Below are 12,701 nucleotides of genomic sequence, written 5' to 3'. Positions count from 1 at the left end.
GCCAGGGCAAAAGCATGCAATCGTCCTCACATCTTGGCTAGGACGTTCTTGCTACTTCCGTCCACCCCTTATTTCTTTAGGCAGCTCAGCCAAGAGTTGCTGGATGGGGAGGAAATGAACACCACAGTCTTGCCCCCTCTGTTTCCTTGTGTCACTGTGTGCAGGGGACTCCCCATGACTTTCTCATTTGTGATTCTCCACCTTCACAGTATGGCGTCATCAGCATTATTTGTCTGTAACTTATGCTGTGAGTCTCACCCTTGGCTGCACATTGGAACCATTTGGGGAGATTTGAAAGTACTGCTGCCTGGATCCCACCCCCAGAAATTCTGGTTTAATTAATGGGTCCAGATGCGATCTGGGCATTTGGAATTGGAAAAGCTCCCCTGGAGATTCTAATGTGTAACCAACACTGAGAACCACAGAGAATAAGAAATGAGGATGGTGAGTTGCTCTTGGTGGCATTAAGGGAAGACTTGTAGGCAGCCTAGACCCCAGGTTTATTCTTTTGAGGAGATAGATTGATCATCAATGAATTTAAATGTTTTTTTATGATTATCTTGATGAAAACTGGGAGGTTGGGCATTTAAATTTTTTAAATTTAAAAATCCTGGCCGGGCACGGTGGCTCATGCCTGTAATCCCAACACTTTGGGAGGCCACGGCGGGCGGATTACCTGAGGTCAGGAGTTTGAGACTAGCCTGACCAACATGGAGAAACCCTGTCTCTACTAAAAATACAAAATTAGCCGGGCGTGGTGGCGCATGCCTGTAATCTCAGCTACTTGGGAGGCTGAGGCAGGAGAATTGCTTGAACCCAGGAGGCAGAGGTTGCAGTGAGCCGAGATTGTGCCATTGCACTCCAGCCTGGGCAATGAGAGTGAAACTCCATCTCAAAAAAAAAAAAAATCTTACTGGGCAAGGCTGGGAGCTTAGCTAGTGTAGCCTGATTAAGGCACAAGATCAGACAGTCATCAGTGCCAGATAGATAGTGCTTGCACGTGTGTGTGTGAATATGTGTATTTAGATCTGATCATTTGTGGATTTATTCACAGCACAGCAGAGTTCCCGGGCCCCCACCCTTCTTGGTCTTCCTGACTCTAAGGCATTATCCACCCACCCTATAAAAGCCTCAGGGGCACCCTTTGAATATGTGGGTCCCCTGTCACATTTCCATTACCTGTATTTACACTTTCATGTTTTTTTGTGGGGGGTGCAGGGAAAAGGGTTGGTCATCTGAGGCAGGAAGGTACTTAGTGGCTGGAGCGGCTCCAGCTTTGAGGACAGAGACCCCAAAGCAAGGAGTGGGCTTCATTATGGCCAGGTAAGTTTAGTACCTACTGGGAGAAACTGACACCTTAGATACTGCATTTGGGAGAGAGAATTCCCAGTGGAAGAGTTTCACTCCAACTGTGATCTGTGTGGATGCATCTTTTCCCTTGGGAGACATGAGCATCAAAAACCTTACCTACGTATTTGTCTCCATGTTCAAAGTCTATAGGGTATCAGATAAGTCTGGTGACCTCGCTAGACGTCTACTCAGTCTCCTCATCTGTGGGATTATGTTCAGGCTGCTGGCCTCTGAATCCCTTCCAGCTTTGACATTCCACATTCCACATGCTTCTTAAGTAGTCAACCTCGTAGGAGAACCTGATACAATAGGACAATGCTTTGTAGCAGTGAAGTTTGTGATCTGGTGACTCAGAAAAGCTGGTAGAGCCAGGAAATTAGGTGGAGGTGGTTTGATTGCAGTCTTTACAGATGGAAAGAGTCCCTGATCTTGTAACTCGGCCCATGTGGCACACTGTGCCAAACGGGGTCTTCCTGGCCCAGCTGTGCTCATTCCCTGGGCACCCTTGGCCCATCCACATTTTCACCTCCCTGGATGTGAGTTCTCTGATCTCTCAGGACCACTCTTGTCCCCAAATGCCACATAGAAATTCCTGGAGGATTGGCTGGGTGCGGTAGCTCACGTCTGTAATCCCAGCACTTTGGGAGGCTGAGGCGGGTGGATCACCTGAGGTCAGGATTTCGAGACCAGCCTGGGCAACATGGTGAAACCCTGTCTCTACTAAAAATACAAGAATTAGCCGGGTGTGGTGGCACATGCCTGTAATCCCAGCTACTCGGGAGGCTGAGGCAGGAGAATCGCTTGAGCCTGGGAGGCAGAGGTTACAGTGAGCCGAGATCGCACCATTGCACTCCCGCCTGGGCGACAGGGCGAGACTCTGTCTCAAAAAAAAGAAAAAGAAAAAGAAATTCCTGGAGGATCTCCAGGGGTTCCTGTGCTTGAGCAGAAAAGACTCCTGATCATTGAGCTCCCCAAGTTAACGGAAGTTCTGGGTTTGGCCAGAGCATTAAGGGCATTTTACTTGAGGAAATAGTGTCTTTTGGGCTTTTTGTTGCCAGGAGAGCACTTATGGGGCCGGGGGCGGGTGGCACGGGGGTAGTAAACAGGTTTGGGATGCAGAGCTTTGAAAAGCATGGAACTTGGTGTTATTCAGACCAGAGTTCAGGCTCCACCTCTGGAGGCAAGACATTTACTCTCGGTAGCCTCAGCTTTCTTATCTGCAAATGGGGAGAATAGTCCCTCCTCCCTCCTAGGGCTATGGTGCAGATTAAATGAGATGATGTGGAGGATGTCTGGGCATGTAGCATGCGTTCCATGTATGGCAGCTATTATGATTATTTGTTCAAGTCAGAGAAAACAGAAACACTAGAACCCTCTGCCATTGTCAGCACACACACAAAGCAGAGACACTTCCTTTGACCCTCTGGTTGCTTTGGTTCTTTCGGTGAGTGGTGGCCCTCGGGAGAACCGGCCCCTCTTGCTTGAAGGGCTCAGCCCCAGTGTGGACTTGGCAGCCAGTTCCCACAGGACTGGGCAGGGCACCAGGGGTTGGCCCTAATGCTGTTGCACACTCTCAATAAAGGATTTCCATGCTTTGGGAGCAAAGATGACAAGTCGAAGGGCAGAGATGTGCCCAGCAGCTGCTTGTGGAGACCCAGCACAGAGAGGTGGGGGCGGGCTGTGCACATCCAGATTTGGCTCTGGAAGTGCCAAGGAAGACCAGGCAGCATCTGAGGGACTCCGTGACTGGACTGGGACTTAGGGCTGTTGGGAGGCCTGAGCTGGCCTGAGCTGCCTCACCTGCGGCGCAGACAGAGGACCCAGGTTCCTGCTCCTGCCCCACTGTGTCGTACAGCCCTATTCCTGCCCCAAGCTCTTGTGACACACACACACACACACTCACACACACACACACACACTGGGAATCATTTGCAAGACCTGTGCTTTTCTCCTTGGCTGTAAAACAGGTGCAGGAAGACTATAGTTAACTAGATCACGGAGTGTCAAATAACCCAGTTTGGGATTACGGGGCTCCCCTACCCCCAACTTCCTGCCGTCTGCACCTTGATCTGAAAGTGGCAGGGAAAGGATAGGTTGTGCAACTTGAAACATTTATTCTTTTGTGCCTCGTTAGCAACTGCTGGGGCAAAGGAAAGCATAGCTTCAGAGGAGGTTGACACAGACAGCTGAAATGACGTTTGGGGATTATCTTCAGATTTCAGTGATCCTCCCTCCCTTGTTAACACAGAGAATGTAAGAGTGGAGAGTGCAGGGGCATTGGATTGCGGATGACCTAGGATGTGAGGGGACCGTCATCCCACCTGCCCCCTCATTCTTTCCTCCACATGTGCAGGGGCAGCAACATGCCCCCCTCTCCCCACCAGGAAAGGACGGCAGATTGGCCTGAGTTACATCCAAATTGGTAACAAGATTGTTTGTTCATTTGATTCACCACATGTTTGTGTAACGCTTATTGCATGCTAGACATGGGCCCTTGGAGCTTGCTTTTTGATGGGAGGTTGACAATGAACAAAGAAGAAAAAGGAAGATAATGATGGATTGTGGTGAGTTACATGGAGGAAAGCAGCAGGGTGGAAGGAGAGAGTAACTGGGCAAGCTGCGCTACAAGGTGGCCCTGGAGGGGCTTCTCGCGGACAGGACATCTGAGATGAGACCTGGGGTGTGGGGAGGAAACAGCCACAAGGAAGCTGAGGGAAGAACATGCCAGGAAGAACCAAAGTCTGGAAGCAGGAAAGGGCTTGGTGGGCCCTTGGTCAGAAGGGAAGAGAGGGAGGAAGGGGTGGGAAGAGTCAGCTCCTTGGTGTCTGGAGAGGAGTTGGGTCCCATTCTCAGAGCACTGGAAGGCTGGAAGGAGAAGAGTTAACTGAGTAATGTATCAGGCTCACTTTTTTTTTTTTTTTTTTTTTTGAGACGGAGTTTCGCTCTTGTTGCCCAGGCTGGAGTGCAATGGCGTGACTTCGGCTCACCACAACCTCTGCCTCACGGGTTCAAGTGATTCTCCTGCCTCAGCCTCCCGAGTAGCTGGGATTACAGGCATGCACCACCACACCTGGCTAATTTTGTATTTTTAGTAGAAACGCAGTTTCACCATGTTAGTCAGGCTGGTCTCGAACTCCCAACCTCAGGTGATCCGCCCACCTGGTAATCCCAAAGTGCTGGGATTACAGATGTGAGCCACTGCACCCGGCCAGGCTAACCTTTTAAGAAGCCCTTTCTAGGCGGGGTGCGGTGGCTCACGCCTGTAATCCCAGCACTTTGGGAGGCCGAGGAGGGCAGATCACGAGGTCAGGAGATCGAGACCATCCTGGGAAACATGGTGAAAATACAAAAAATTAGCTGGGCGTGGTGGTGGGTACCTGTAGTCCCAGCTACTCGGGAGGCTGAGGCAGGAGAATGGCGTGACCCGGGAGGTGGAGCTTGCAGTGAGCCGAGATCACACCACTGCACTCCAGCCTGGGCGACAGAGCGAGACTCCGTCTCAAAAAAAAAAAAAAAAAAAAAAAAAAAAAGAAGCTCCTTCTGTAAGACAAGCCACAGATGAAGAGAAGATACTTGCACATCCCACATCTGATGGAGGACTTGAATCCCAAAGATGTAAACGACTCTCAAAATTCAACAGCAAGGAAACAAACAACCCAATTAAACATGGGCAAAACACTTGAATGGAAGCATCATCAAAGACGGGCAGATCACAAATAAATACACGGAACGTCCTTAGTCATTAGAGAACTGCAGGTTAAAACTACCATGAGGGCCGGGCGCGGTGGCTCATGCCTGTAATCCCAGCACTTTGGGAGGCCAAGGCGGGTAGATCACCTGAGGTCAGGAAGCTGAGGCAGGAGAATCACTTGAACCTGGGAGGCGGAGGTTGCAGTGAGCCAAGATTGCCCCATGCACTCCAGCCTGGGCAACAAGAGTGAAACTACATCTCAAAAAAAAAAAAATGTATGCACATGATACAAACCCATAAGACTACACCAAAAAAAGTGAATTTTACTCTATGCAAATTAAATGATAATAGCAATAAGAAGAAACTCCTTCCCTAGGGCTCTCTGACACTGCGTCTTTGGGCCTCCTTGTTCCCCATCTCCCATACCTCAAAGCTCTGAACTCACTTAGAGACCAGTCTCCCTGGGTCAGCACTCCCTCCCCTCCCCTGGCCTCTCTGTCTGCCCTGCCCCCAAAAGCCCTGCCTGCCTGGTGTCTTCGCCGCCACCTTACATTAGGTCCGCTCCATTCCAGAATGCCCTGCTGGTTTTCCTGTGTTTCTTCTTTTGGTTGCTGATCCTTCACTCCTGTTTTGGGGAATGGGGAAGAAATGGGTGCTTGGACACCTCTTTGTGCCTGACATCATCTTCTCTCCAGTGTCACCTCTAGTGAGGGTCCCACCAGGCTTCCCCCAAGAGGCCTGACACCCACCAGAGATATGGGGACCTGGGGAGCCTCTGGATCCTGCTTTTCTCTGAAGATGCTGGCCCTTGCTGACTCTTTGGACTGTCCTCACTGCACCAAGCAAGCTGCTGCATTCGCCCTCCCTGACCTCCACAGCAGCCAGGGAGCAGCCTGGCCCACGCCGTGGGGCCTGTCCACAGGGCCTCGTCTACCCCTACGTTCTTTGTGGATGGCGTCCACCTATGCAGACTGATACTACTCAAAGCAGAGAAGACTGTCTCCCCTAGCCCAGGAGGGCCACAGGCAGATGCAGCCCTTTGGCATGAGCTGTAGGCCTTGGAGTCACATGGAGCCTCACAATTGGCTCCAGGGATCAGCCCTCCCTGGGGAAACTTAGCAAGATTTCCACATTCACTGCTGGGGCAATGTCCCGAGATTCAGGGCAGGGTGGTTTCTCTGTCTGTTGCGTTCCTCTGTCCCTTGGAAGTCTTGTGAGGACTAGGAAGGGAGTTTCCCATCAGACTTTGGGAGGGATGCCTTCAGCACTTGCTGTGTGAGCCCTTTCTTCTTCTGGACTGGAACAGAGGGCACCTCCTGCATTGCTGTACAGGTGAGGAGGGGGCTGCTGATGGGGCCGGCCTCCCTTCTCTGACCTCGTGCCAGCCTTCTGAGGGCTCTTAGGAACTGCAGCACTTCCTGCTCAAGGCCTCTGCCAGTGCCCTTTTGAGAACAGCCCTCAGATGGTCTGTGAGCTGTGAGACCTGTTGGGAATCAGAGCCAGCAGGGGCTCTAGAGATCATGGAAGCCGAGAGCTGCTCTGCTGGCCTGTGGGGGTTTTGGGGACCCTCAGAGACATGGCCTTCCATGGAGAAGGTTTTCGTCTTCCAGCAAAGGTGGTGACTTCCACAGGGAGCCAGGGGATGAAAGAGCTGATTGGTGGAGTGGTGGGGCAGTCTTCCTTCCCATGAGTACAGGACAGGCCTAGGGGGGTCCTGGAGAAGAAGATGCTTACCTGAGGCTCCACACAGGTGTGTTAGTCAGTGCAGGCTGCAAAGTGCCTCAGACTGATTGGCTTAAACAACAGAAGTTTATGTCTCATAGTTCTGGAGGCTGGAAGTCCAAGATCAAGGTGTCAGCAGGGCTGGTTTTGTTCCAAGAAACATCTGCTCCAGGCCTCTTTCCTTGGCTTGCAGATAACCGTCTTCTCCCTGTGTCTTCACAGGGTCTTTCCACTGCACTCATCTGTATCCCGATGCCCTCTTCTAGTAAGGACACCGGTCATGTTGGATCAGGTTCCACCCCAGTGACCTCACTTTAAATTAATCAGCTCTTTAAAGCCCCTATGTCCAAATACATCTAACTTTGAGGTACTGGGGATTAGAGTTTCCGCATCAGCATTGTGTGTGGCAGGGAGTACACAGTTTAGCCCATAGCACAAGATCAGGCCAGAAGCGGAACTTCAGGACTGGCCAGAGGCCTGGGTGGTGGCTGTGGTGGTGTCTGAAGTGAGGGTGGGGCTGTGGCTGTCCTGTCTCCCCTGTCCTACCTGAAGCTGCTCCAGAGGAGCTCATGCCAAGCTGGCTTTCCTGTCCGCTATGGACACGTGGCCTTGGATCACTGCCATTTGAAGGTCCTGCCTGACCTCAAGAGCCCCTGGAGCCAGAGTCCTCAGGAAAAGTAGCCAGACCTCTGGATAGGAGCCCAGGACAGACTTCTGGAAAGCCTTAGTATGTGCTTCAGTGGAAAGGGTGCCAGGCTCGGGAGTGTGTCTCCTCCCTGGCAGAGCCCAGGAGCCTTCAGGGATCCCTTCAGAGAGTGTCAGAGGGAGTGGGAAAAGGCAGCTACTTGGGCACAAGAAACTGAGGATGAGAACCACCTGCCATCCAGGTCAGCTTTGCCAGGGCTCTCGGAAGTCCCTGGGTACTCCCTCTCTTCACCGACAAACCAAATCTCAACAAGATTCTGGCACCATGCAGGTGGGTGCTGGTGCAGGCAGGGCCAGCAGTAAGGGTGTACGGAAGGCCCGGTGTGCCCTGCAACAGGAGCCCTTTCCCCTGCCCTCTTGCCAAGACACTGAGGAATGACAGCAGACGGGGCGATGGTCAAAGGGTGGGGGCTGCTGCCCTGGTTCCTTTGGACCCAGCAGGGAGACAAAAACCTTAGCCTGTTAAGTTGTAAGTCACTTCAGTGGGACTTTAGAGGGAGACCTCTGTCCTTACAGATGAGCCACCGGTGGTCCAGAGAGAGAAAGGCACTAACCCAGGGTCACTGGGAGGGTGGGGGGCCAGACCTGGATCCCCTCTTACCTGTCTGAAAGCGCGTGGGTCACCTGAGCTGTCTGTCCCTGTCTCATGACCCAGAGCAAGGACCGCGTGGGTTCTCTGCTTCACTGGGAGGCTCTCCAGCCTGCAGTGTTCATGGGAAACCTGATCCTGCCGTGTTCTCAGGGACCTCGGCTTCCGTCTGGCCTCACCTTTCTCTTTATGGAAAAAATCCCCGGGTAGATTGTTTCCCATGGCCAGGTGCTGCCTGCTCCTGGCACACGGGGTGACCTGCCATGGAAGGGATTGACCTCCCTCTGAAAAAAGTGGCTGACTTCCAGGGACATGGGAGCCACCCAGCGGCTTCCTATGGCGGAAGATGTTCTGACCCAGACCACGTTCTCAGAGGAATTAGGGAGGCTCTCTCTTTGTCTCCCTCACCGGACCCCCCACCACCTCCCCTGCAAAGGAAAAGACTTCCACTCACCTAACTGCCACCTTCTCCCCAGCTCACTCCACACCTCCCCTCCCCTGCCCCCTGTGGCCCTGTGTGTCTGTGTCTGTGGCTTTGTGGATCTGAGTATATGTCTGTGCGTGGGTGAGTTTGTAGATAAGAATCCGTGTGTTTGTGAGTCAATGTATGTAGATGAGAGCGAGGGAGGGAGAATTACTAGGAGTCTGCTTGTATCTGTGTGTTTCTGGGAATATGTGTGAGTCTCTGTGTGTTAGTAGGAACTTCGATGTGTCTGTGTATATTTCAGGGTCAAGGGACTACAGCAGGATGCTTTTGACTTCCTCAAGGCCAGGGCCTGAGTCTTCCCTTGGGCTCAGCCTCTCTTCCTTTGGCACTGCCAGTCACATTCTCCCTTTCCAGGCCATAGTATGGCATTGCCATCTGTCAACTCTCCCTACACCTTGAAACTCAGACTTTGCACAGGGTATAATGGGGGCCATCTCGATTTGTGAATTTTTAGGAAAAGTTCTTTGGGTAATCTCCTTTGGCTGGAGATTGAGAATGAATTCCAGGCAAGTCTGTTAGGATTGCACTGGGTACAGGTAACAGAAAACCCACTTCATATTATAAGATAGGAGCTTATTTCTCCTTGCAGAACAAGAAATACAAAGGGGGCCATTTAGAAAGGGTAGTTCCCTCAGAGATCCAGGCCCTTTCCACCTCTCCGCACAGCCCCCAGCCTTCTCCTGCAGTTGTCTTTTCTGGTCCGTGGTCTCCTCTGTGCTGTCATGCACATTTCAGAGGGCTGTCGCAAGGACCAAGGGATTCGACACGTATGAGAGAGTGTGGATGTGCTAAGGAGTTTGCAGGAGTTGGCACGGGGCAGCTACTGCTGAAGAATACTCTGCCTTGGGTAGCCCCTTTGGGACCCTGATTGCCTCCCTTCCTAGAACAATGATCTGCTGGTGGGGAAACACAGGTCAGCCTGCTGCCTCCATAAACCAGAGGAATAGGTCAGATTCTTGCAGAATCTTAGAAAGATTTGGAAACCCAGGAGCAAGCATCAGCTCATGTTGAACCAAAGAGTGGGCCCTTAGGAAGTGTCTGCCGCACCCAGCAGACACAGTGGCCCTGCCATTACCGAGGATGGCCCTCACTCCGCCAGACCTCAGCTGGTGCCAGCCCAGGCAGCTAAGCAGGTCACCGGCTGTGAGGGGCTGTGGGGGAGAACAATGCACCATCCTGACTCCACCCAGAGTCTGCTCTGGGTCGGCCGCTGCCAAGATAAAGACAACCTGGGCCAATGAGGGTGTCCACATGTGACTTGGCTCTGAACGTGCAGTGACCGAGCAACCTTTGGTGACCTCCCTTCAGCCAAATCCAAGGATCCAGAAGTTACTGGTGCACAGCTGTGTTCCATCAGCTCGGAGGGGAGAATGTCTTGGCATGAATCTTAGGATTACCAGCTGGCTAAGGGAGGTCAGCCGGCCTGAGGCCCTGATGCTCACGCTTGCATCAGGGGCTTCGAAGACAGTAGGAGCCTGTGCTGTGGCCCTTTGCATTCGCACGGCCGACTTAGAGGCACTGCCCATGCTCCATCTCCCTTCCTACCATGGACGAATTTAAGAGACCATAGGGAAAGGTCAGAGACCCTCTCCAGCCTCCCCTCCTCGCCGCCTCCTCTTCTGCACATCTCCATGGGCCGTCAAGGCTGGATCTTTTCTTACTGTCGAGAGAGACAAACAACAGAGAATGAACTTGAATTTAGGGTACATCTAAGAAGACAATTTCCTAACAAAAGGCATTGCTTCTGGCTGGTCGCGGTGGCTCACGCCTGTAATCCCAGCACTTTGGGAGGCCAAGGCGGGCAGATCACCTGAGGTCAGGAGTTCGAGACCAGCCTGGCTGACATGTTAAAACCCCATCTCTACTAAAAATACAACAAAATTAGCTGGGCGTGATGGTGGGCACCTGTAATCCCAGCTACTCGGGAAGCTGAGGCAGGAGAATCGTTTGAACCCGGGAGGCGGAGGTTGCAGTGAGCCGAGATTACGCCATTGCACTCTAGCCTGGGCAACAAGAGTGAAATCCATCTCAAAAGAAAACAAAAAAAACCCAGCATTACTTCTATCTATAAGAAGCAGCAGCAAGACTGGAGCAGTTCCATCAGCCTACAGGCAGGGAGCCCTGTAGGCTGCCCCCGTGCCAGGGCCTGTGCCCCCACCCTCCTCCCACCTGATGGGGGCACCCCCGGCCCCGGGACCCTCACTCTGAGTGATTCCAGGAGGTTTTGCATGTCCAGACACAACTTCAACAAACAATTCCTCACATTCTTCTCTTCTCCACCTTCCTCCCTCCCTCCTCTTCCTAATTCTCCTCATTGGCCACTCCTGGGCCCGAGGCCGGCTGGGCTGGGAGAGGTAGTGTTTTGAGCCACAGACTCCCGTGCTCACGCCCAGCAGTGCTGGCTGGGAAGTTCTAATCTGGCTGCTTCAGAGCCTCTGCTCTCACTTGCATTCTTGGGTTTATTGGTCCTTTTGGAGGAGGAACAGATTAGCAGCCACGAGGGGACACCTGGAATTGCTGCCGGACGCCTTACTGCAGACGACTCCCCACTTCCAGCCTCCAGGATGGGGCATGGGCAGGACATTTGCCTTCTTCCTTCAGTGTTCCCCTTCCCCACCACACTCTGAGGCCACCGCCTAGCTTCAGGGAGGCAGGACTTAGCAGGGAACGCTGGTGTCCTGTGCCTACAGGTATAGCTGTTCTTGCCCTGAGCATCTGTGTTGGTGGGACATCCTCCTGAGGTCCTGTGGCTACTCTCTTACCAGAATTGGCTTCTTGGGACACAGCGACAGAGCCTCCGTGAAGCATGACAGGGTGGGCAACCCCACCTCTCCACCCTTTCAAGCCCAGGAGGAGGGTGGTGGGCCTGCTCTGTGGAGCCGTAGTTGCTGGCTTGAGAATCCCGGGCCTTGCTTCAGCTGCCAGCCTGGCCGTTCCCTTCCTGTGAGGCTCTGGGAGTTTCCTTTACCTCTCCCGTCTTTGTTTGCACATTTAATCAGGGCTTTAAGCTAAATGATCACAGTGACCCTCTCTAGTGCTACAGTTTATGGGTTTTGTGATTCAGAAGGCTGCCTGGCTGCAAAGTAGGGTCAGGTGTTGGGGGGCAGCAGCTGGGGGAGCCACCCCTCCCTGTGACTCCCTCTAACCTGGCAAACCCCAGAGCTTCACCAGGCCTCAAACCCCACTCCTCCCATGCCCTGGGTTGGCAAGAAAACTTGGGGGCAGGGAGTTGGTTGAGGACAGAGTGAAAACGCATAAGCTGACCCTGTCAAGGGAAGGTGTATCCCCCCATCCTGACTCCTCCACCCAGGCGTGATGAGGGCTACGGGCTCTGCCTTCCCGAGAAGGTATTTGAAAGCCTTCCTCCTGGGCTTCCAAAGGGCTTCTGCACTTCACTTTCCTGCTGCCAAAGCAGTCTCTTCAGGTCGGTCCATTTTGGTTTTTATTCTCCGTTTCCAGGTAGGTGGGTGGCCAGTGTCAGAGCTTCCGGAGTGCGTTTGGGCTTGGCTGGGCCTGCTCCCCATCGCTGCTCTTCCTCCAGGGCAGGGTCCATGGAGGCAGCCCTGGGTAGGGAAGGCTCTGCGGGGATGCACTGGCCGCTTCCCCCTTGTCTGACCCTCCCATTTTGTGTTCTCTGCAGCCTGTGATTGCCACCCTGTGGGTGCTGCTGGCAAAACCTGCAACCAAACCACCGGCCAGTGTCCCTGCAAGGACGGCGTGACGGGTATCACCTGCAACCGCTGCGCCAAAGGCTACCAGCAGAGCCGCTCTCCCATCGCCCCCTGCATAAGTATGTGTGGGGCACCCTGCTTTTCAAGTTTCTGGCTTTGTGGGGGACAGTGAGCTTTTGAGGATGCTAGTCACTGATGTTCAGTGGGTTCCTTTTTTGGTTGTTTGAGTCTCACTGTGTCGCCCAGGCTGGAGTGCAGTGGCACGATCTCAGCTCACTGCAACCTCTGCCTCCCAGGTTTAAGTGATTCTCCTGCCTCAGCCTTCCAAGTAGCTGGAATTACAGGCGCAAGCCTTCATGCCCCGCTGATTTTTGTCTTTTTAATAGAGATGGGATTTCGCTATGTTGGCCAGGCTGGTCTTGAACTCCTGACCTCAGGTGATCCACCCACCTTGGCCTCCCAAAGCGCTGGGATTACAGGCATGAG

General features: G+C 53.0%; 1 protein-coding gene across 4 annotated transcripts in view; it reads left to right on the top strand.

The window, feature by feature from the left end:
• Positions 1-12,701, top strand: part of NTN1 (netrin 1) — a 240,492-nt gene that overhangs the window by 164,311 nt on the left and 63,480 nt on the right. For all 4 annotated transcript variants that reach the window (XM_024350490.3, XM_016932409.3, XM_016932411.4 and 1 more), the window contains exon 4: positions 12,185-12,334. In XM_024350490.3, the coding sequence (XP_024206258.2) occupies positions 12,185-12,334 (150 nt within the window). The remainder of the gene's footprint in view (positions 1-12,184; positions 12,335-12,701) is intronic.

Source organism: Pan troglodytes, chromosome 19 (assembly GCF_028858775.2).
Source record: "Pan troglodytes isolate AG18354 chromosome 19, NHGRI_mPanTro3-v2.0_pri, whole genome shotgun sequence".
NCBI lineage: Eukaryota > Metazoa > Chordata > Mammalia > Primates > Hominidae > Pan > Pan troglodytes.
The sequence above is the reverse complement of the archived record's forward strand: the minus strand, read 5'-3'. Positions and strand labels throughout refer to the sequence as shown.